This window comes from Triticum urartu, chromosome 6A (genome assembly GCF_056163025.1).
Source record: "Triticum urartu cultivar PI428250 chromosome 6A, HENAU_Tu73, whole genome shotgun sequence".
Classification (NCBI taxonomy): Eukaryota; Viridiplantae; Streptophyta; class Magnoliopsida; order Poales; family Poaceae; genus Triticum; species Triticum urartu.
The window spans coordinates 2,987,477-3,011,475 of record NC_141878.1 but is presented as its reverse complement, the minus strand read 5'-3'; the positions used below and the strand labels follow the sequence as shown (position 1 = coordinate 3,011,475).

Sequence of the window (23,999 nt, the reverse complement as noted above, 5' to 3'; positions counted from 1 at the left end):
CATTGCTAGATTAGCTCTTGCATTGGTTTATATAGTGATTAATTTGTGAGTTTAGTAATTTGGGAGGATATATATATATATATATATATATATATGTGCTAGTATTTGATTTATATGCAATTTGAGGTCAAAAATAACACTTAGTTTGCATATGTAGGTGTGGTTTACTTAGTGCCTTCTAAATCTCCATCGTAGCCACCGTCGATCGCCCGCACCGTCCCGTCGCCGGCACCACCTTGTGGTGAGCCTCTTGTTCATGAAATTTTATATAAAAATTGATGTTTGTGATTTGGATATATAGTTACTCGTATAATTATCTTACCCGTACGTTGTTTGTTATACATATAGTGCCATGGTTTTGATATCCGTCCCCGTCGGCCCTAGTCCTTGTTATGATTCGGATGTGGTATGTATATTCTCTTCTAAAACTAGTTGCATTTCGTGTTTATGACAAATTATGCCCATCAAGTTGACATAGAAATTTTTGCTAGGAGGTATCTGAACCTGAAATTCCAACCGACCCTATTGCCGAGAGGTTAAATTTAGTTGAAAGAGAAAACGAGTACTTGAAAGAAAAATTGAAAAGAATTGAGGGGGAGAAGATGGAATTGGAGTTGCATGTTGCCGATGTCGTCGATGATCACAAGATCAAGATGGAGAAAATGCGCTTGAAGATTAGAAAGATTAGAAAATATGCCATCGATAGTGAGGCTTGGTATCATTATGCTGTTGGATCCATTGTTACCTTAGTTGCGGTCTTGATCGTATTTGTTGTTGCATTTAAATGCTTTAGCTATAGAGTTATTTTTTTGTTGCATTCAAGTGTTGTATGAACTTTATGTATGAACTTGTATTAATTTGGTCTATTCGGTGTTGTGTAATGAAGATGAGCCGGCAATGGATGTACGATGACCGATGCTCTTCCCAGTTCATTGAGGGCGTGCGTACTTTTCTTCTTGCGGCTGAGGCAAACAAGAGGGCGGATGGTTTTATGCCTTGTTCATGTGCTCGCTGTAAGAATGGTCACAATTACTCTATGTCAAGAACCATTCACGTCCACCTGTTTAAGACCGGTTTCATGCCCCATTATAATGTTTGGACCAAGCACGGAGAAAGAGGGGTTATGATGGAAGACAATGAAGAAGAAGAGGACGAGGACAGCTATCCTGGCCATGGGTTCCCTGAATACGATGATACAACAATGGGGGAAGAAGCTGAGCCGGTAATGCGGGAAGAAGCTGAGCCGGCAATGCGGGAAGAAGCTGAAGAAGAGGCATCAGATGAGCCCGTTGATGATCTTGGTCGGGCCATTGCCGATGCAAAGAGAAACTGCGCAAGTGATTTGGATAAGAAGAAGTTGCAGCGCATGTTAGAGGATCACAAAAAATTGTTGTACCCGAATTGCGTAGGTGACAAGAAAAAAGCTGGGCACCACACTGGAATTGCTGCAATGGAAGGCAGAGAATGGTTGTCGGAGTAACCGACCACGGGTACCCCGAAGACGGCAAGACGACATTTCAAGACATCGGGGCTGGCAAAGCCCCTCAGTCCGACTGCCCGGCCACTTCCGCCGGCTCCCCAGCCGGCTGCCGACTGTGCCTACCAGCCGGCTGCTGACTGCGCCAACTAGCCGGCTGCCGACTGCAGCCCGACCCGACACCGACAAGACCCCGACGTGGCGGCCATACCGCGGACGAGACGGCTGTACCTCGATGCCATCATGTATAGTGTCACTTGTCCCCTGGCACTATTTATGAAGTGACCCAGGGGACAAGCATGACACCCACCATGCCTTTGCCCATGCCACTAGCTACCTAGCTACCATACCTACATAGCTTACATACTAAGCTACCTCACACTATAAAAGGAGGCCTCATCCATCCATCCAGGAGGATGGACACTCTCACACACTCTCTCACACATGCACCCACGCATGCATACATGCCCACGGGCACACACCCATTTAGGAGGAACATGCCATTCGGCCACTGGAGCTTGCATGCTCACCCGACCATCCGCATATATACGAAGTCAGATACCCATGGTACTGATCCCAGATACAGCTCTAGGAGCGACTCTGTACCAGATATACCAGATACACTCAGACATGCAGCAGTAGGAGTATTATCCCTCCGGAGAGCTCCGAAGCTGGGTAAACCACCGCGTGCTACTCGCATACCCGCTCCCGGTCCTATCAGCAGCAGTCTTACCCTCACACTAAGCCCTTGTGGCATATGTCGTCTTGCAACACCCCCCGTGAGAATACCACGACATTTGGCGCCCACCGTGGGGCGGTACTTTGCTACCACGCTGCTGCTGGTTTCGCTGTCCGGGCGGGACCCCTTTTTCTTCATCGCCTCCGCCGAGGCGTCGCGCTGTCTCCCCGGTAGCGCTCGGGGGCTCGAAATCGACCCGCCCCCGGAGCGGCCGTGAGGGGTGGCGCGTCCTCGCCGTCGGCCTCTTCGTCTTCACCACCGTGGAGTCGCGCCGTCTCTCCGATAGCGGTCGGGGGCTCGACATTGACATGCCTCCGGAATGGCCGTGAGGGGCGGTGTGACCTCGCCGTCGGCCTCGCCTTCTTCACCACCACCGTTGCGACGCCAGCTGCCTGACCGCGCGCGCGCCGCGCGCGGGGCCTCGTCTCGGTCGACCGTGGCCGTCCACGCGCCGCTCGCGCCTGCTTTCCTCAGCGTTGCGCCTTGCTCCGGCCTCCATATATCATCTACAAGCTAGCTAGATGCATCAGTCAACAATGGTCAAACCATTGGCCATGCACAAGCCTGGAAACCTCCCAGATACATGATATACATCGCATATATACTACCCAAACAATGCCCATACAACGCTTGTGCGATGATCAGATGCAAGTCGGACAAGTCCCAGATAATCTTCGTATAATCCCTATACGTCGCCCATACACTTGTTAGATACAGGACGGACGCGACCTGTACACAAGCACAATGGCCATACAATGGCTCGGTCTGCAGCTAGCACGGTCGGCCTCGACGCGCAGCTCCCTCCGCCGGGCGTTGGCTGCAGTCCCGCGCCTGCCTCAGCAATCAGCGTCCGCGACCTGCTTCTCCTCCGCTGCGTCGACCTCTGACCCTTGCGCGCCTGGCCTCTTCGTCGCGGCTCCACCCTGCTCCGGCCTACTACGCCTCCCGCACGGGCGCGACTTCGCCCCTGCGTCGAGCTTTCCTCCCCGCGCACGCGCGCGGCACTGGGCCGCCTGCAGCTCTGCTCCAACCGGCCGCGCGGCCGCGCACCTCTACCGCGTCCGCCGGCCGCCCGACTCCGGCCTCGTCCGGCTCCGCCCATCTTCCAGCTCCGCCCGGCTCCGGCTGTTGCTCCGCGGCCCCGGCCGCTGCACCATCCGTCCACAGCTTCGCCTCTTCATCCGTGCGAGCCCCGCATGCCGCGCCGGCGGCCGCTTCGAGCCGCCGCTCAGAGGCCACGCTGCCGGCAAGCCCTCCTTTGCCGCCCCCTCCGCGCAAGGCCGCCACACGCCCGTCCCCGGCGCGGGCTTCTCCGAGTCCCGCGCCGGCTTCGGGTGGCCGCCCCGCGCGCAGCCGCGTCCCGCCTCAGGCCGGCTCCTTCCGCGCTTGCCGGCTTCTGCTCACCCGGCCGCTGCCGTGCGTCCGGCCGGCTCCGCCTCGCCGCCGCGCCCGGCCGACTCCTGCAGCACCCGGCCGCCGGGTCACCGGTGCCCCCGCCTCCGGCTTTGTCCCGCTCCGGCCCCGTTCGCTGCCCCACGCCGGTTCCTCCATCCCGGCTGGTCGCCAACCGGCTCCGTCCGCATGCGCTGGGTCCTTCGCCGCGCCGCCTTGTGCCGGGCCCGAGCGCGCCGCCTCGCGCCGCTCCGCCCTCCCCTGCAAGCTGCTACCACGGCGCGCTGACGCACCTACGCGGGGCCCCCTCGATCCCCTCCACGCCTCGTCTCCACCAACTGCGCAGCGTCCGCCTTCGCCTGCGCCGGGCCGCCAGGTCCCCTTGCGCCGGCTCCGTGCCGAGACGCTCCGCGTCCCGCACCGGCCAGGTCGCCGCTGCCGACTCCGCGCATCGCGCCGGCTCCGCGCTCGGCCCTGCCTGCTGCGCGAGCCGTCCCTCCGCAACGCCTCGCCTGACGGGCTCTGACCGCCCTGCGCGCCGTGTCGGGCCGTCCGCACCAGCCGCGTCCGGCTCCTCCCGTGCCTGCGCTGACCGGCTGCCGCGCGTCCGCCCGCTCCCGCGCCGGCTGCGGCGGGGACGGCCGGCTCCCGCTCGTCCTGTGGCGGGCTCACCGCTTGCCGGCCGCGCCGCCTCACGCCGCTCCGCCCTCCCACCTGCCGCCCGCCGCCCGCCAGCTCCGCCTCCTACAGCACCCGGCCGCCGAGTCACCGGCGCCTCTGCCCTTGGCCCGGCCGCTCTGCTCTAGCCATTGCCGGCTCCCACGCGTCCGTCAGGTCGGCGCCCCGCGTTGGCCGACTTCCCCACGACCGGCCGGCCCTGCCGCCTCCCCTCGCTCTGAAGAAAGGAATAGAGAGAAGTGGTGGCTGGCTAGAAAACTAAAAAAGAAAGAAATTTGCCGGCTGCCTGCGGGGCAAAGTTGCTGCCGGTTGGGAGAAGAAAGTCAAAGGTCGGATGCTTGAGGCCGGTTGGAGTGTTTCTGACTGCACACGGCCGACTGGCAAAAAAAAAAGAAAAAAGAGAGAGAAAGAGCATCGCGTCTGGCTGAGAAAGTGGCCAGGTGCTGAGAAAAAAGAAACGTGCCCGTCCGGCCACCAGCAGTCGGCGGACACAAAAAAAGAAAAGGGAGAGAAGTCAGCTTAAAATACACTGCCGGCTGCCTATCTGGGCGGACAAAGAAGACAAAGTAGTCACCGGGAGATCCGGCCCGACTGCTCAGCAGTCGGCCCGAATCTCGGGGGCTACACCCAGCGGGTGCGCTGACGCGCCCCCGCGAGAGAAGAAGACAAAGTAGTCGCCGGGAGATCCGGCCCGACTGCTCAGCAGTCGGCCCAAATCTCGGGGGCTACACCCAGCGGGTGCGCTGACGCGCCCCCGCGAGAGAAGAAGACAAAATAGCTGCCGGAAGATCCGGCCCGACTGCTCAGCAGTCGGCCCGAATCTCGGGGGCTACACCCAGCGGGTGCGCTGGCGCGCCCCCGCGAAGATTGCAGACAAGATAAAAGTTTTGTCTGGCTGCCAGCAGCCGGCAGAAGAGAAAAAGAAGAAAAAGGGCGTTGCAAGACGCCTCGCCGCCTGGCCGGTCGAGCCTGACCGGCCGGGACCCCCTTCGAGCACCCTGGGGCTCGAAGGCTGCACCCAGCGGGTGCGCCGACGCGCTTCGCGAGCGCCGAGTCGCACCGGCGGTCTCCGACGACCGCGACTACACGAAAATCAATGTGAGCTCCTCACCCGCATAGTTCTGCACTACGCAAGCACGGATAACCCCGAGCATCGCATTTTATTACAGTAGCATCACTGTTTGCCCCGGCGCTAGCCAGAGTTGGCCCGGGGGCTGGCCGCTTGGCCTGAGACGTTAGTTCCCGCAGACAGCTTAGTACCGTGCGCGGTACCAAAGGCCCACTCTTAGTCACAGACCGCAGAGCGGCTGCCGACTAGCAAGAGTGAACGCTGGAGGCCACCCATGCGAAAAACGCCCGGGAAGATTGAAGGGGGCTCGGACGAAACCGAGTCGGCACCCTCCGCATAAAACTTGCAATACTAAAAGCAAGCATATGATATATTTGCGTGGACTAACTTTGTCCTTTTTTATGATCATTTCCATGAACATTTGCCAAAAAACCTCCGCCCAACTTTGCCAAGTTGCCCGGAGGCTTGGGGGCTACTGTCGGAGTAACCGACCACGGGTACCCCGAAGACGGCAAGACGACATTTCAAGACATCGGGGCTGGCAAAGCCCCTCAGTTCGACTGCCCGGCCGCTTCCGCTGGCTCCCCAGCCGGCTGCCGACTGCGCCTACCAGCCGGCTACCGACTGCAGCCCGACCCGACACCGACAAGACCCCGACGTGGCGGCCATACCGCGGACGAGACGGCTGTACCTCGATGCCATCATGTATAGTGTCACTTGTCCCCTGGCACTATTTATGAAGTGACCCAGGGGACAAGCATGACACCCACCATGCCTTTGCCCATGCCACTAGCTACCTAGCTACCATACCTACATAGCTTACATACTAAGCTACCTCACACTATAAAAGGAGTCCTCATCCATCCATCCAGGAGGATGGACACTCTCACACACTCTCTCACACATGCACCCACGCATGCATACATGCCCACAGGCACACACCCATTTAGGAGGAACATGCCATTCGGCCACTGGAGCTTGCATGCTCACCAGACCACCCGCATATATACGAAGTCAGATACCCATGGTACTGATCCCAGATACAGCTCCAGGAGCGACTCTATACCAGATATACCAGATACACTCAGACATGCAGCAATAGGAGTATTATCTCTCCGGAGAGCTCCGAAGATGGGCAAACCACCGCGTGCTACTCGCATACCCGCTCCCGGTCCTATCAGCAGCAGTCTTACCCTCACACTAAGCCCTTGTGGCATATGTCGTCTTGCAACACCCCCCGTGAGAATACCACGACAATGGTGTACCTGACATTTTGGAAAGTTGCTGGTAATGATAAAGGATATGCTTCCAGAGGACAACGGATTGCCCGAGAGTACGTACGAAGCAAAGAAGGTTGTCTGCCCTCTAGGGTTAGAGGTGCAGAAGATACATGCATGCCCTAATGATTGCATCCTCTACCGCGGTGAGTACGAGGATTTGAACGCTTGCTCGGTATGTGGTGCATTGCGCTATAAGATCTGCTGCGATGACCCTGGTGATGTCGAGGGCCGGCGCCCCAGGAAGAAGATTCCTGCCAAGGTGATGTGGTATGCTCCTATAATACCACGGTTGAAATGTTTGTTCCAAAACAAAGAGCATGCCAAGGCGATGCGATGGCACAGAGAAGACCGTAAGAAAGACGGAAAGTTGAGAGTACCCGCTGACGGGTCGCAGTGGAGAAAAATCGAAAGAAAGTACGGGAAGGAGTTTGCAGATGACGCAAGGAGCGTATGGTTTGGTCTAAGCGCAGATGGCATTAATCCTTTTGGGGAGCAGAGCAGCAACCATAGCACCTGGCCTGTGACTCTATGTTTGTATAACCTTCCTCCTTGGTTGTGCATGAAGCGGAAGTTCATTATGATGCCAGTGCTCATCCAAGGCCCTAAGCAACCCGGCAACGACATTGATGTGTACCTAAGGCCATTAGTTGAAGAACTCTTACAACTATGGAATGGAACAGGTGTACGTGCGTGGGATGAGCACATGGGGGAAGAATTTGACCTAAAGGCGTTGTTGTTCGTGACCATCAATGATTGGCCTGCTCTCAGTAACCTTTCAGGACAGACAAACAAGGGATACCGCGCATGCACGCACTGTTTGGACGATACGGACAGTATATATTTGGCTAATTGTAAGAAGAATGTGTACCTGGGACATCGTCGATTTCTTCCGAGCAGGCATCCCGTAAGAAAGAAAGGCAAGCATTTCAAAGGTGAGGCAGATCACCGGACGAAGCCTCGCCACCGTACTGGTGCTGATGTACATGATATGCCAAGGATTTGAAGGTGGCCTTTGGAAAGGGTCCTGGTGGACAACCTGTTCCGAATGACGCCGACGGACGCGCACCCAACAGTATTCAGAATTGCATTGTGTTGGAATGGCTATCATTAGACAGTAATTTGTTTGAGGGAAGCATACCTCGAGCACTGACAAATATTAAGGGGCTCAGTGTACTAAACCTGACCATGAATAAGTTCTCTGGTAATATTCCTCATGCTCTTGCCAATATTAGAAATCTGGATGGGTTGTACCTAGCACACAACAACTTTTCAGGACCGATCCCAATAGTTCTACAGAATTTGACATCATTGTCAGAACTGGATGTATCCTTCAACAATTTGCAAGGTGAGGTGCCAATTGAAGGTGTTTTCAGAAACATCACTTACGCAGCGATTGCCGGGAACATCAATTTGTGTGGTGGTACACCTCTACTTCATTTGGCTGCATGCCCCACGAGCAAGAACAAAATAAAGATGCCAAAGTCTCTTGTAATTTTACTAGCGACAACTGGAGCAATCTTTTTCACACTTTCAGTTATTCTTCTTGTTTGGGCACTCTGCAAGAATCTCAACCCAGGCCACAAGACATTAGCACAAAATTTAGTTGGTGATCATCATCACAAGAGAATCTCATATGTTGCATTATTGAGGGGAACTAATGAATTTTCAGAAGCCAACTTGCTTGGGAGAGGAAGTTATGGTGCAGTGTATAAGTGTGTTTTGGACACTGAAGAAAGAGCATTGGCTATCAAGGTGTTTAACCTTGGTCAATCTAGGTATTCCAAGAGTTTTGAGGTTGAGTGTGAGGCCATGAGGAGAATACGACACCGTTGTCTCATTAAGATCATTACTTCTTGTTCAAGCGTCAACCACCAAGGTCAAGAGTTCAAGGCATTGATTTATGAGTTCATGCCCAATGGTAACTTGGATGGTTGGCTTCATCAGTCTCAAGAGCCCACTGCAAACAACACGCTAAGCCTTGCCCAGAGGCTAGATATGGCTGTGAATGTTGTGGATGCAGTAGAATATCTGCACAACCACTGTCAACCATTGGTAATACATTGTGATCTTAAGCCAAGCAACATTCTTCTTGCTGAAGATATGAGCGCACGAGTTGGAGACTTTGGCATATCAAAGATCCTTCAAGAAAATACAAGAGAAGGGGTGCAAACTTCATATAGCTCAACTGGAATTAGAGGTTCCATAGGCTATGTTGCTCCAGGTGACGGAAACTTTTCTAACTTTCTATTTTACTTTTCAGTAGAATATGGCATGTTAACCACAAGACATTGCATAATTGCAGAGTACGGAGAATGTTCTACAGTCTCAACAGCCGGTGACATTTATAGTCTTGGCATATTGCTGCTCGAGATGTTTACAGGAAGGAGCCCAACAGAAGACACATTTAGAGATTCATTGGATCTGCACAGGTTTGTTGAGGATGCTCTTCCAGACAGAACCTTGGAGATAGCTGACCCCACAATGTGGCTGCACAATGGACGACATGATAGCACTACAAGTATTAGGATCCAGCAGTGCTTGGTCTCGGTCTTGAGGCTTGGTATATCCTGCTCAAAGCAACAACCTCGAGAACGAGCATTGACGAGAGATGCAGTGGTGGAGATGCACACAATCAGAGATGCATACCTTCAGTTTACAAGGGAGCATGGAGCAGAAAGAGAAGCCTCGACCGAGCATCGACATGATCCTGCATAATAATAAAATTACCCATCGTTTCACTTAGTAATTGTTCTCGATGCTATGTTGCCCTACAATTTCATTTAAAAAATGCACAACCATGGGGTTCTGTAATAATAGCATTAGAGAAGGTTGTAGGGAGTTCAGAAATCAAGCAGTGTAATTGTTCTTCCACTATTTCAGAATTGTACACATGCAGGCTATATTATTACTTCATGCTTCAGACTGTAGAGAGTTTGAGAAGTTCCTTTTTGTCTATTTTCTTATTCTAATTTTTTTCCAAGCAATGATCCGAATTTATTGTTTGTATTACTATAAGGATAGCGATGCCTGAAAATGTAGACACAATATTTGACAAGTTTTAGATGCGCACCTCCTGTTTGTCTGTGAGCATATAGAAGTGTAGACGAGGAGAGGAATGAGAGAATGCACCTTGGGTGCTCTCGAGTGTATTACTCACGCTAATATAGCCGGGTTAAAGAGGGGGCGCCGAGCGCAGTTACATGAGGCGCGAGGTCCGCGAGGTGGTGCTACAACGTGGGCATGCACGAGTACGTGCAGGAGTGCTAGACTAGAGACATTACAGTCAACACCCCGCCGTACTCTGAGCATCGGATGGCCGGAGAGGCCGCGTGCGGAGGCGGTGGCGGCGTACCTGTACGCATCGAAGGCGAGCCCTCGTGCTCGTGTGTGCCTGTGTTTTTCTTTTACAATTCTGCTCGCTCGTGTGTATTTCTTCTCCATCGTATGGCCGAGGCTCACCCACGGAACGTTTTCTCTACAGACTTAAAATAGCATTATGGGTTGAATACGTAATTTATGAGTGGTTTTTTTATAAAAATGCCACGACGATGAATCTAATAAAGTCAGTCCGTCCTTTATTATTATTAGGGAAAGATGTATGGATAATTTGTGCTATTTTTTATACGAACTTTGATGAATATTGGCCGGTTTGCATGAAATTTGTCGTGTTAGATCAAAAGCGGGTTAAAACGTATCCGAGCAGTGTTGAATAACGATGCTCCCGCATCCATGTCCGTGGACTGGTCTTCCTTAACTCGTGCATCCATCTCTTGTCTCCGGCAGACATTGATGATGATATGTTGCCCGCGGCACAACAAAGGAGACGAAGAGAGGAGCGGCCGGCAATATCGTACATCATCATCCTGTCTTGCTGTTCACCTCCTTACGTATATCAAGAGCAACATGCCCATCAGGGCCGGCCAGTAGTAATATTTTTATTTTATCCCGGACCGCAATGGTGCCCATCACCATCAAGGACTCCTATGACCGACTCATTGTAAACTAGTATTGGCCATCATACACTGTAAGACTGCACTGACTGACTTCTGGTGATACCAACCTTTTGAAACGATCAAGTCTCGCGCCGACATATCATATGCATATCTCTGCATGGTACGTAACAGCCTTTGTGTTGCTGACAGATGGCAAACTCTGAATCAAGGCGGGCATTTGAGTGCTATGCTGACGACGGACAGAAATATTACTAGACCAGTTAAGCTAAGCTAGCATATATATGAAACACATACGCAAATGCTACTTGCAAACCAAACCAAGAGCGCATGCAACGAGGGACACAACAATATGGGTCGTCATCGCATAGCCATGAGCTTGCTACACTCACTTGTTGCCATCATGTTGATCATTGGTACGAGCGCTGACGATGAGGCCGCGCTGCTTGCTTTCAAAGCACAGCTCAGCCCTCGCAGCTCGCTGCTGGCCTCCTGGAACACCAGCGGCGGCTTCTGCAGCTGGGAAGGCGTGACCTGCAACCGCAGGCCGGCGCGGGTGGTGGCGCTGAGATTGACTGGCGCTGGGCTCGCCGGAGCACTCTCCCCGGCCATCGGGAACCTAACGTTCCTGCGGACGCTCGACCTGAGCTTTAACTCTCTTCACGGGGACATTCCGGCCAGCCTAGGCCGCCTCCGCCGCCTGCAGAGACTTTACTTAGACGACAACTCCTTCTCGGGTACGTTGCCGGCAAACCTAACCTCATGTGTTAGCCTGACTGAAATCAGACTGGACAACAACACACTTGGTGGGCGCATCCCGGCTGAGCTCGGTGAGAAGCTCACAAACTTGGTACTGATCACGTTGAGAAACAACCACTTCATAGGGCCCATCCCAGCGTCGCTGGCCAATCTGTCCTATCTAGAGATACTCGACCTCTCCCGTAACCAACTCACTAGCTCGATCCCTCCAGGTCTCGGTACCATCGAGAGCATGCAGTATTTCAATCTAGTTGGAAACCTCCTCACTGGTATGCTTCCAACTTCTCTCTACAACTGGTCATCGCTGGAATTCTTGTTTGTAGGAATTAATATGCTAGACGGAAGCATTCCAGATGATATCGGTAACAATTTCCCCAAGTTGGAATTTCTCAACTTAAATTCTAATCACTTCACTGGGGTCCTCCCTTCATCACTTTCCAATATGTCTAATCTCAGACATCTTAGTCTCGCTTTAAATAGATTTAGTGGGTATGTGCCTCCAACATTGGGGAGGCACGGAGCTCTCCAATTACTAAACTTGGCTGAAAATAAACTTGAAGCAAATGACCACAAAGGGTGGGAATTCATCACTTCTTTGGCAAACTGTAGCCGACTGGAGCAATTGGTACTCGGCACAAATTCTTTTGGAGGACGGCTACCGGGTTCAATTGTGAATCTCTCAATGACTCTCCATGACTTATATATAGCACACAATGGGGGCTCTGGGGTTATTCCTACAGACATCGGCAATTTGGTCGGTCTCAAAAGGCTTATGATTGCAAATACTTCCATATCTGGAGTGATTCCAGAAAGCATTGGCAAGCTGGAGAACTTGATCGATCTAAGCCTGTACACCAATAGATTGTCTGGCCTCATACCGCCCATGCTAGGAAACCTTTCACGTTTGATTATCGTTAATGCACGTAACAACAACTTGGAGGGGCCAATTCCAGTAAGCTTGGGAAATTTGAGAAACCTCTTCGTAGTTGATTTGTCAAAGAATTACCATCTTAACGGCTCAATACCAAGAGTGATTTTAAAATTACCCAACCTTTCCTGGTATTTGGACTTGTCGTACAATTCCTTTTCTGGACCAATTCCTGGTGAAGTTGGTAGCTTGATAAACCTTAATCGACTTACTCTGTCAGGAAACCGATTGTCTGGCAAGATACCCAACAGTATTCAGAATTGCATTGTGTTGGAATGGCTATCATTAGACAGTAATTTGTTTGAGGGAAGCATACCTCGAGCACTGACAAATATTAAGGGGCTCAGTGTACTAAACCTGACCATGAATAAGTTCTCTGGTAATATTCCTCATGCTCTTGCCAATATTAGAAATCTGGATGGGTTGTACCTAGCACACAACAACTTTTCAGGACCGATCCCAATAGTTCTACAGAATTTGACATCATTGTCAGAACTGGATGTATCCTTCAACAATTTGCAAGGTGAGGTGCCAATTGAAGGTGTTTTCAGAAACATCACTTACGCAGCGATTGCCGGGAACATCAATTTGTGTGGTGGTACACCTCTACTTCATTTGGCTCCATGCCCTACGAGAAAGAACAAAATAAAGATGCCAAAGTCTCTTGTAATTTTACTAGCGACAACTGGAGCAATCTTTTTCACACTTTCAGTTATTCTTCTTGTTTGGGCACTCTGCAAGAATCTCAACCCAGGCCACAAGACATTAGCACAAAATTTAGTTGGTGATCATCATCACAAGAGAATCTCATATGTTGCATTATTGAGGGGAACTAATGAATTTTCAGAAGCCAACTTGCTTGGGAGAGGAAGTTATGGTGCAGTGTATAAGTGTGTTTTGGACACTGAAGAAAGAGCATTGGCTATCAAGGTGTTTAACCTTGGTCAATCTAGGTATTCCAAGAGTTTTGAGGTTGAGTGTGAGGCCATGAGGAGAATACGACACCGTTGTCTCATTAAGATCATTACTTCTTGTTCAAGCGTCAACCACCAAGGTCAAGAGTTCAAGGCATTGATTTATGAGTTCATGCCCAATGGTAACTTGGATGGTTGGCTTCATCAGTCTCAAGAGCCCACTGCAAACAACACGCTAAGCCTTGCCCAGAGGCTAGATATGGCTGTGAATGTTGTGGATGCAGTAGAATATCTGCACAACCACTGTCAACCATTGGTAATACATTGTGATCTTAAGCCAAGCAACATTCTTCTTGCTGAAGATATGAGCGCACGAGTTGGAGACTTTGGCATATCAAAGATCCTTCAAGAAAATACAAGAGAAGGGGTGCAAACTTCATATAGCTCAACTGGAATTAGAGGTTCCATAGGCTATGTTGCTCCAGGTGACGGAAACTTTTCTAACTTTCTATTTTACTTTTCAGTAGAATATGGCATGTTAACCACAAGACATTGCATAATTGCAGAGTACGGAGAATGTTCTACAGTCTCAACAGCCGGTGACATTTATAGTCTTGGCATATTGCTGCTCGAGATGTTTACAGGAAGGAGCCCAACAGAAGACACATTTAGAGATTCATTGGATCTGCACAGGTTTGTTGAGGATGCTCTTCCAGACAGAACCTTGGAGATAGCTGACCCCACAATGTGGCTGCACAATGGACGACATGATAGCACTACAAGTATTAGGATCCAGCAGTGCTTGGTCTCGGTCTTGAGGCTTGGTATATCCTGCTCAAAGCAACAACCTCGAGAACGAGCATTGACGAGAGATGCAGTGGTGGAGATGCACACAATCAGAGATGCATACCTTCAGTTTACAAGGGAGCATGGAGCAGAAAGAGAAGCCTCGACCGAGCATCGACATGATCCTGCATAATAATAAAATTACCCATCGTTTCACTTAGTAATTGTTCTCGATGCTATGTTGCCCTACAATTTCATTTAAAAAATGCACAACCATGGGGTTCTGTAATAATAGCATTAGAGAAGGTTGTAGGGAGTTCAGAAATCAAGCAGTGTAATTGTTCTTCCACTATTTCAGAATTGTACACATGCAGGCTATATTATTACTTCATGCTTCAGACTGTAGAGAGTTTGAGAAGTTCCTTTTTGTCTATTTTCTTATTCTAATTTTTTTCCAAGCAATGATCCGAATTTATTGTTTGTATTACTATAAGGATAGCGATGCCTGAAAATGTAGACACAATATTTGACAAGTTTTAGATGCGCACCTCCTGTTTGTCTGTGAGCATATAGAAGTGTAGACGAGGAGAGGAATGAGAGAATGCACCTTGGGTGCTCTCGAGTGTATTACTCACGCTAATATAGCCGGGTTACAGAGGGGGCGCCGAGCGCAGTTACATGAGGCGCGAGGTCCGCGAGGTGGTGCTACAACGTGGGCATGCACGAGTACGTGCAGGAGTGCTAGACTAGAGACATTACAGTCAACACCCCGCCGTACTCTGAGCATCGGATGGCCGGAGAGGCCGCGTGCGGAGGCGGTGGCGGCGTACCTGTACGCATCGAAGGCGAGCCCTCGTGCTCGTGTGTGCCTGTGTTTTTCTTTTACAATTCTGCTCGCTCGTGTGTATTTCTTCTCCATCGTATGGCCGAGGCTCACCCACGGAACGTTTTCTCTACAGACTTAAAATAGCATTATGGGTTGAATACGTAATTTATGAGTGGTTTTTTTATAAAAATGCCACGACGATGAATCTAATAAAGTCAGTCCGTCCTTTATTATTATTAGGGAAAGATGTATGGATAATTTGTGCTATTTTTTATACGAACTTTGATGAATATTGGCCGGTTTGCATGAAATTTGTCGTGTTAGATCAAAAGCGGGTTAAAACGTATCCGAGCAGTGTTGAATAACGATGCTCCCGCATCCATGTCCGTGGACTGGTCTTCCTTAACTCGTGCATCCATCTCTTGTCTCCGGCAGACATTGATGATGATATGTTGCCCGCGGCACAACAAAGGAGACGAAGAGAGGAGCGGCCGGCAATATCGTACATCATCATCCTGTCTTGCTGTTCACCTCCTTACGTATATCAAGTGCAACATGCCCATCAGGGCCGGCCAGTAGTAATATTTTTATTTTATCCCGGACCGCAATGGTGCCCATCACCATCAAGGACTCCTATGACCGACTCATTGTAAACTAGTATTGGCCATCATACACTGTAAGACTGCACTGACTGACTTCTGGTGATACCAACCTTTTGAAACGATCAAGTCTCGCGCCGACATATCATATGCATATCTCTGCATGGTACGTAACAGCCTTTGTGTTGCTGACAGATGGCAAACTCTGAATCAAGGCGGGCATTTGAGTGCTATGCTGACGACGGACAGAAATATTACTAGACCAGTTAAGCTAAGCTAGCATATATATGAAACACATACGCAAATGCTACTTGCAAACCAAACCAAGAGCGCATGCAACGAGGGACACAACAATATGGGTCGTCATCGCATAGCCATGAGCTTGCTACACTCACTTGTTGCCATCATGTTGATCATTGGTACGAGCGCTGACGATGAGGCCGCGCTGCTTGCTTTCAAAGCACAGCTCAGCCCTCGCAGCTCGCTGCTGGCCTCCTGGAACACCAGCGGCGGCTTCTGCAGCTGGGAAGGCGTGACCTGCAACCGCAGGCCGGCGCGGGTGGTGGCGCTGAGATTGACTGGCGCTGGGCTCGCCGGAGCACTCTCCCCGGCCATCGGGAACCTAACGTTCCTGCGGACGCTCGACCTGAGCTTTAACTCTCTTCACGGGGACATTCCGGCCAGCCTAGGCCGCCTCCGCCGCCTGCAGAGACTTTACTTAGACGACAACTCCTTCTCGGGTACGTTGCCGGCAAACCTAACCTCATGTGTTAGCCTGACTGAAATCAGACTGGACAACAACACACTTGGTGGGCGCATCCCGGCTGAGCTCGGTGAGAAGCTCACAAACTTGGTACTGATCACGTTGAGAAACAACCACTTCATAGGGCCCATCCCAGCGTCGCTGGCCAATCTGTCCTATCTAGAGATACTCGACCTCTCCCGTAACCAACTCACTAGCTCGATCCCTCCAGGTCTCGGTACCATCGAGAGCATGCAGTATTTCAATCTAGTTGGAAACCTCCTCACTGGTATGCTTCCAACTTCTCTCTACAACTGGTCATCGCTGGAATTCTTGTTTGTAGGAATTAATATGCTAGATGGAAGCATTCCAGATGATATCGGTAACAATTTCCCCAAGTTGGAATTTCTCAACTTAAATTCTAATCACTTCACTGGGGTCCTCCCTTCATCACTTTCCAATATGTCTAATCTCAGACATCTTAGTCTCGCTTTAAATAGATTTAGTGGGTATGTGCCTCCAACATTGGGGAGGCACGGAGCTCTCCAATTACTAAACTTGGCTGAAAATAAACTTGAAGCAAATGACCACAAAGGGTGGGAATTCATCACTTCTTTGGCAAACTGTAGCCGACTGGAGCAATTGGTACTCGGCACAAATTCTTTTGGAGGACGGCTACCGGGTTCAATTGTGAATCTCTCAATGACTCTCCATGACTTATATATAGCACACAATGGGGGCTCTGGGGTTATTCCTACAGACATCGGCAATTTGGTCGGTCTCAAAAGGCTTATGATTGCAAATACTTCCATATCTGGAGTGATTCCAGAAAGCATTGGCAAGCTGGAGAACTTGATCGATCTAAGCCTGTACACCAATAGATTGTCTGGCCTCATACCGCCCATGCTAGGAAACCTTTCACGTTTGATTATCGTTAATGCACGTAACAACAACTTGGAGGGGCCAATTCCAGTAAGCTTGGGAAATTTGAGAAACCTCTTCGTAGTTGATTTGTCAAAGAATTACCATCTTAACGGCTCAATACCAAGAGTGATTTTAAAATTACCCAACCTTTCCTGGTATTTGGACTTGTCGTACAATTCCTTTTCTGGACCAATTCCTGGTGAAGTTGGTAGCTTGATAAACCTTAATCGACTTACTCTGTCAGGAAACCGATTGTCTGGCAAGATACCCAACAGTATTCAGAATTGCATTGTGTTGGAATGGCTATCATTAGACAGTAATTTGTTTGAGGGAAGCATACCTCGAGCACTGACAAATATTAAGGGGCTCAGTGTACTAAACCTGACCATGAATAAGTTCTCTGGTAATATTCCTCATGCTCTTGCCAATATTAGAAATCTGGATGGGTTGTACCTAGCACACAACAACTTTTCAGGACCGATCCCAATAGTTCTACAGAATTTGACATCATTGTCAGAACTGGATGTATCCTTCAACAATTTGCAAGGTGAGGTGCCAATTGAAGGTGTTTTCAGAAACATCACTTACGCAGCGATTGCCGGGAACATCAATTTGTGTGGTGGTACACCTCTACTTCATTTGGCTCCATGCCCCACGAGCAAGAACAAAATAAAGATGCCAAAGTCTCTTGTAATTTTACTAGCGACAACTGGAGCAATCTTTTTCACACTTTCAGTTATTCTTCTTGTTTGGGCACTCTGCAAGAATCTCAACCCAGGCCACAAGACATTAGCACAAAATTTAGTTGGTGATCATCATCACAAGAGAATCTCATATGTTGCATTATTGAGGGGAACTAATGAATTTTCAGAAGCCAACTTGCTTGGGAGAGGAAGTTATGGTGCAGTGTATAAGTGTGTTTTGGACACTGAAGAAAGAGCATTGGCTATCAAGGTGTTTAACCTTGGTCAATCTAGGTATTCCAAGAGTTTTGAGGTTGAGTGTGAGGCCATGAGGAGAATACGACACCGTTGTCTCATTAAGATCATTACTTCTTGTTCAAGCGTCAACCACCAAGGTCAAGAGTTCAAGGCATTGATTTATGAGTTCATGCCCAATGGTAACTTGGATGGTTGGCTTCATCAGTCTCAAGAGCCCACTGCAAACAACACGCTAAGCCTTGCCCAGAGGCTAGATATGGCTGTGAATGTTGTGGATGCAGTAGAATATCTGCACAACCACTGTCAACCATTGGTAATACATTGTGATCTTAAGCCAAGCAACATTCTTCTTGCTGAAGATATGAGCGCACGAGTTGGAGACTTTGGCATATCAAAGATCCTTCAAGAAAATACAAGAGAAGGGGTGCAAACTTCATATAGCTCAACTGGAATTAGAGGTTCCATAGGCTATGTTGCTCCAGGTGACGGAAACTTTTCTAACTTTCTATTTTACTTTTCAGTAGAATATGGCATGTTAACCACAAGACATTGCATAATTGCAGAGTACGGAGAATGTTCTACAGTCTCAACAGCCGGTGACATTTATAGTCTTGGCATATTGCTGCTCGAGATGTTTACAGGAAGGAGCCCAACAGAAGACACATTTAGAGATTCATTGGATCTGCACAGGTTTGTTGAGGATGCTCTTCCAGACAGAACCTTGGAGATAGCTGACCCCACAATGTGGCTGCACAATGGACGACATGATAGCACTACAAGTATTAGGATCCAGCAGTGCTTGGTCTCGGTCTTGAGGCTTGGTATATCCTGCTCAAAGCAACAACCTCGAGAACGAGCATTGACGAGAGATGCAGTGGTGGAGATGCACACAATCAGAGATGCATACCTTCAGTTTACAAGGGAGCATGGAGCAGAAAGAGAAGCCTCGACCGAGCATCGACATGATCCTGCATAATAATAAAATTACCCATCGTTTCACTTAGTAATTGTTCTCGATGCTATGTTGCCCTACAATTTCATTTAAAAAATGCACAACCATGGGGTTCTGTAATAATAGCATTAGAGAAGGTTGTAGGGAGTTCAGAAATCAAGCAGTGTAATTGTTCTTCCACTATTTCAGAATTGTACACATGCAGGCTATATTATTACTTCATGCTTCAGACTGTAGAGAGTTTGAGAAGTTCCTTTTTGTCTATTTTCTTATTCTAATTTTTTTCCAAGCAATGATCCGAATTTATTGTTTGTATTACTATAAGGATAGCGATGCCTGAAAATGTAGACACAATATTTGACAAGTTTTAGATGCGCACCTCCTGTTTGTCTGTGAGCATATAGAAGTGTAGACGAGGAGAGGAATGAGAGAATGCACCTTGGGTGCTCTCGAGTGTATTACTCACGCTAATATAGCCGGGTTACAGAGGGGGCGCCGAGCGCAGTTACATGAGGCGCGAGGTCCGCGAGGTGGTGCTACAACGTGGGCATGCACGAGTACGTGCAGGAGTGCTAGACTAGAGACATTACAGTCAACACCCCGCCGTACTCTGAGCATCGGATGGCCGGAGAGGCCGCGTGCGGAGGCGGTGGCGGCGTACCTGTACGCATCGAAGGCGAGCCCTCGTGCTCGTGTGTGCCTGTGTTTTTCTTTTACAATTCTGCTCGCTCGTGTGTATTTCTTCTCCATCGTATGGCCGAGGCTCACCCACGGAACGTTTTCTCTACAGACTTAAAATAGCATTATGGGTTGAATACGTAATTTATGAGTGGTTTTTTTATAAAAATGCCACGACGATGAATCTAATAAAGTCAGTCCGTCCTTTATTATTATTAGGGAAAGATGTATGGATAATTTGTGCTATTTTTTATACGAACTTTGATGAATATTGGCCGGTTTGCATGAAATTTGTCGTGTTAGATCAAAAGCGGGTTAAAACGTATCCGAGCAGTGTTGAATAACGATGCTCCCGCATCCATGTCCGTGGACTGGTCTTCCTTAACTCGTGCATCCATCTCTTGTCTCCGGCAGACATTGATGATGATATGTTGCCCGCGGCACAACAAAGGAGACGAAGAGAGGAGCGGCCGGCAATATCGTACATCATCATCCTGTCTTGCTGTTCACCTCCTTACGTATATCAAGTGCAACATGCCCATCAGGGCCGGCCAGTAGTAATATTTTTATTTTATCCCGGACCGCAATGGTGCCCATCACCATCAAGGACTCCTATGACCGACTCATTGTAAACTAGTATTGGCCATCATACACTGTAAGACTGCACTGACTGACTTCTGGTGATACCAACCTTTTGAAACGATCAAGTCTCGCGCCGACATATCATATGCATATCTCTGCATGGTACGTAACAGCCTTTGTGTTGCTGACAGATGGCAAACTCTGAATCAAGGCGGGCATTTGAGTGCTATGCTGACGACGGACAGAAATATTACTAGACCAGTTAAGCTAAGCTAGCATATATATGAAACACATACGCAAATGCTACTTGCAAACCAAACCAAGAGCGCATGCAACGAGGGACACAACAATATGGGTCGTCATCGCATAGCCATGAGCTTGCTACACTCACTTGTTGCCATCATGTTGATCATTGGTACGAGCGCTGACGATGAGGCCGCGCTGCTTGCTTTCAAAGCACAGCTCAGCCCTCGCAGCTCGCTGCTGGCCTCCTGGAACACCAGCGGCGGCTTCTGCAGCTGGGAAGGCGTGACCTGCAACCGCAGGCCGGCGCGGGTGGTGGCGCTGAGATTGACTGGCGCTGGGCTCGCCGGAGCACTCTCCCCGGCCATCGGGAACCTAACGTTCCTGCGGACGCTCGACCTGAGCTTTAACTCTCTTCACGGGGACATTCCGGCCAGCCTAGGCCGCCTCCGCCGCCTGCAGAGACTTTACTTAGACGACAACTCCTTCTCGGGTACGTTGCCGGCAAACCTAACCTCATGTGTTAGCCTGACTGAAATCAGACTGGACAACAACACACTTGGTGGGCGCATCCCGGCTGAGCTCGGTGAGAAGCTCACAAACTTGGTACTGATCACGTTGAGAAACAACCACTTCATAGGGCCCATCCCAGCGTCGCTGGCCAATCTGTCCTATCTAGAGATACTCGACCTCTCCCGTAACCAACTCACTAGCTCGATCCCTCCAGGTCTCGGTACCATCGAGAGCATGCAGTATTTCAATCTAGTTGGAAACCTCCTCACTGGTATGCTTCCAACTTCTCTCTACAACTGGTCATCGCTGGAATTCTTGTTTGTAGGAATTAATATGCTAGACGGAAGCATTCCAGATGATATCGGTAACAATTTCCCCAAGTTGGAATTTCTCAACTTAAATTCTAATCACTTCACTGGGGTCCTCCCTTCATCACTTTCCAATATGTCTAATCTCAGACATCTTAGTCTCGCTTTAAATAGATTTAGTGGGTATGTGCCTCCAACATTGGGGAGGCACGGAGCTCTCCAATTACTAAACTTGGCTGAAAATAAACTTGAAGCAAATGACCACAAAGGGTGGGAATTCATCACTTCTTTGGCAAACTGTAGCCGACTGGAGCAATTGGTACTCGGCACAAATTCTTTTGGAGGATGGCTACCGGGTTCAATTGTGAATCTCTCAATGACTCTCCATGACTTATATATAGCACACAATGGGGGCTCTGGGGTTATTCCTACAGACATCGGCAATTTGGTCGGTCTCAAAAGGCTTATGATTGCAAATACTTCCATATCTGGAGTGATTCCAGAAAGCATTGGCAAGCTGGAGAACTTGATCGATCTAAGCCTGTACACCAATAGATTGTCTGGCCTCATACCGCCCATGCTAGGAAACCTTTCACGTTTGATTATCGTTAATGCACGTAACAACAACTTGGAGGGGCCAATTCCAGTAAGCTTGGGAAATTTGAGAAACCTCTTCGTAGTTGATTTGTCAAAGAATTACCATCTTAACGGCTCAATACCAAGAGTGATTTTAAAATTACCCAACCTTTCCTGGTATTTGGACTTGTCGTACAATTCCTTTTCTGGACCAATTCCTGGTGAAGTTGGTAGCTTGATAAACCTTAATCGACTTACTCTGTCAGGAAACCGATTGTCTGGCAAGATACCCAACAGTATTCAGAATTGCATTGTGTTGGAATGGCTATCATTAGACAGTAATTTGTTTGAGGGAAGCATACCTCGAGCACTGACAAATATTAAGGGGCTCAGTGTACTAAACCTGACCATGAATAAGTTCTCTGGTAATATTCCTCATGCTCTTGCCAATATTAGAAATCTGGATGGGTTGTACCTAGCACACAACAACTTTTCAGGACCGATCCCAATAGTTCTACAGAATTTGACATCATTGTCAGAACTGGATGTATCCTTCAACAATTTGCAAGGTGAGGTGCCAATTGAAGGTGTTTTCAGAAACATCACTTACGCAGCGATTGCCGGGAACATCAATTTGTGTGGTGGTACACCTCTACTTCATTTGGCTCCATGCCCTACGAGCAAGAACAAAATAAAGATGCCAAAGTCTCTTGTAATTTTACTAGCGACAACTGGAGCAATCTTTTTCACACTTTCAGTTATTCTTCTTGTTTGGGCACTCTGCAAGAATCTCAACCCAGGCCACAAGACATTAGCACAAAATTTAGTTGGTGATCATCATCACAAGAGAATCTCATATGTTGCATTATTGAGGGGAACTAATGAATTTTCAGAAGCCAACTTGCTTGGGAGAGGAAGTTATGGTGCAGTGTATAAGTGTGTTTTGGACACTGAAGAAAGAGCATTGGCTATCAAGGTGTTTAACCTTGGTCAATCTAGGTATTCCAAGAGTTTTGAGGTTGAGTGTGAGGCCATGAGGAGAATACGACACCGTTGTCTCATTAAGATCATTACTTCTTGTTCAAGCGTCAACCACCAAGGTCAAGAGTTCAAGGCATTGATTTATGAGTTCATGCCCAATGGTAACTTGGATGGTTGGCTTCATCAGTCTCAAGAGCCCACTGCAAACAACACGCTAAGCCCTGCCCAGAGGCTAGATATGGCTGTGAATGTTGTGGATGCAGTAGAATATCTGCACAACCACTGTCAACCATTGGTAATACATTGTGATCTTAAGCCAAGCAACATTCTTCTTGCTGAAGATATGAGCGCACGAGTTGGAGACTTTGGCATATCAAAGATCCTTCAAGAAAATACAAGAGAAGGGGTGCAAACTTCATATAGCTCAACTGGAATTAGAGGTTCCATAGGCTATGTTGCTCCAGGTGACGGAAACTTTTCTAACTTTCTATTTTACTTTTCAGTAGAATATGGCATGTTAACCACAAGACATTGCATAATTGCAGAGTACGGAGAATGTTCTACAGTCTCAAAAGCCGGTGACATTTATAGTCTTGGCATATTGCTGCTCGAGATGTTTATAGGAAGGAGCCCAACAGAAGACACATTTAGAGATTCATTGGATCTGCACAGGTTTGTTGAGGATGCTCTTCCAGACAGAACCTTGGAGATAGCTGACCCCACAATGTGGCTGCACAATGGACGACATGATAGCACTACAAGTATTAGGATCCAGCAGTGCTTGGTCTCGGTCTTGAGGCTTGGTATATCCTGCTCAAAGCAACAACCTCGAGAACGAGCATTGACGAGAGATGCAGTGGTGGAGATGCACACAATCAGAGATGCATACCTTCAGTTTACAAGGGAGCATGGAGCAGAAAGAGAAGCCTCGACCGAGCATCGACATGATCCTGCATAATAATAAAATTACCCATCGTTTCACTTAGTAATTGTTCTCGATGCTATGTTGCCCTACAATTTTATTTAAAAAATGCACAACCATGGGGTTCTGTAATAATAGCATTAGAGAAGGTTGTAGGGAGTTCAGAAATCAAGCAGTGTAATTGTTCTTCCACTATTTCAGAATTGTACACATGCAGGCTATATTATTACTTCATGCTTC

General features: G+C 48.8%; 4 protein-coding genes across 4 annotated transcripts; all 4 read left to right on the top strand.

The window, feature by feature from the left end:
• The first annotated feature begins 7,697 nt into the window (after positions 1-7,697).
• LOC125517539 (putative receptor-like protein kinase At3g47110) lies at positions 7,698-9,350 on the top strand. The gene is made up of 2 exons (XM_048682740.2): positions 7,698-8,856; positions 8,938-9,350. Exons 1-2 carry the CDS (start codon positions 7,821-7,823, stop codon positions 9,348-9,350), a joined length of 1,449 nt encoding a protein of 482 aa, XP_048538697.2. The 5' UTR covers positions 7,698-7,820.
• Positions 9,351-10,903: 1,553 nt separating this feature from the next.
• Positions 10,904-14,165, top strand: LOC147962941 (uncharacterized). The gene is made up of 3 exons (XM_087527817.1): positions 10,904-10,918; positions 10,956-13,671; positions 13,753-14,165. Exons 1-3 carry the CDS (start codon positions 10,916-10,918, stop codon positions 14,163-14,165), a joined length of 3,132 nt encoding a protein of 1,043 aa, XP_087383943.1. The 5' UTR covers positions 10,904-10,915.
• Positions 14,166-15,718: 1,553 nt separating this feature from the next.
• Positions 15,719-18,980, top strand: LOC147962940 (uncharacterized). The gene is made up of 3 exons (XM_087527816.1): positions 15,719-15,733; positions 15,771-18,486; positions 18,568-18,980. The coding sequence occupies exons 1-3, from the start codon at positions 15,731-15,733 to the stop codon at positions 18,978-18,980; spliced, it is 3,132 nt and encodes a 1,043-aa protein (XP_087383942.1). The 5' UTR covers positions 15,719-15,730.
• A 1,553-nt stretch (positions 18,981-20,533) lies between these two features.
• On the top strand, positions 20,534-23,795 carry LOC147962939 (uncharacterized). The gene is made up of 3 exons (XM_087527815.1): positions 20,534-20,548; positions 20,586-23,301; positions 23,383-23,795. Exons 1-3 carry the CDS (start codon positions 20,546-20,548, stop codon positions 23,793-23,795), a joined length of 3,132 nt encoding a protein of 1,043 aa, XP_087383941.1. The 5' UTR covers positions 20,534-20,545.
• The last annotated feature ends 204 nt before the right edge of the window (positions 23,796-23,999 follow it).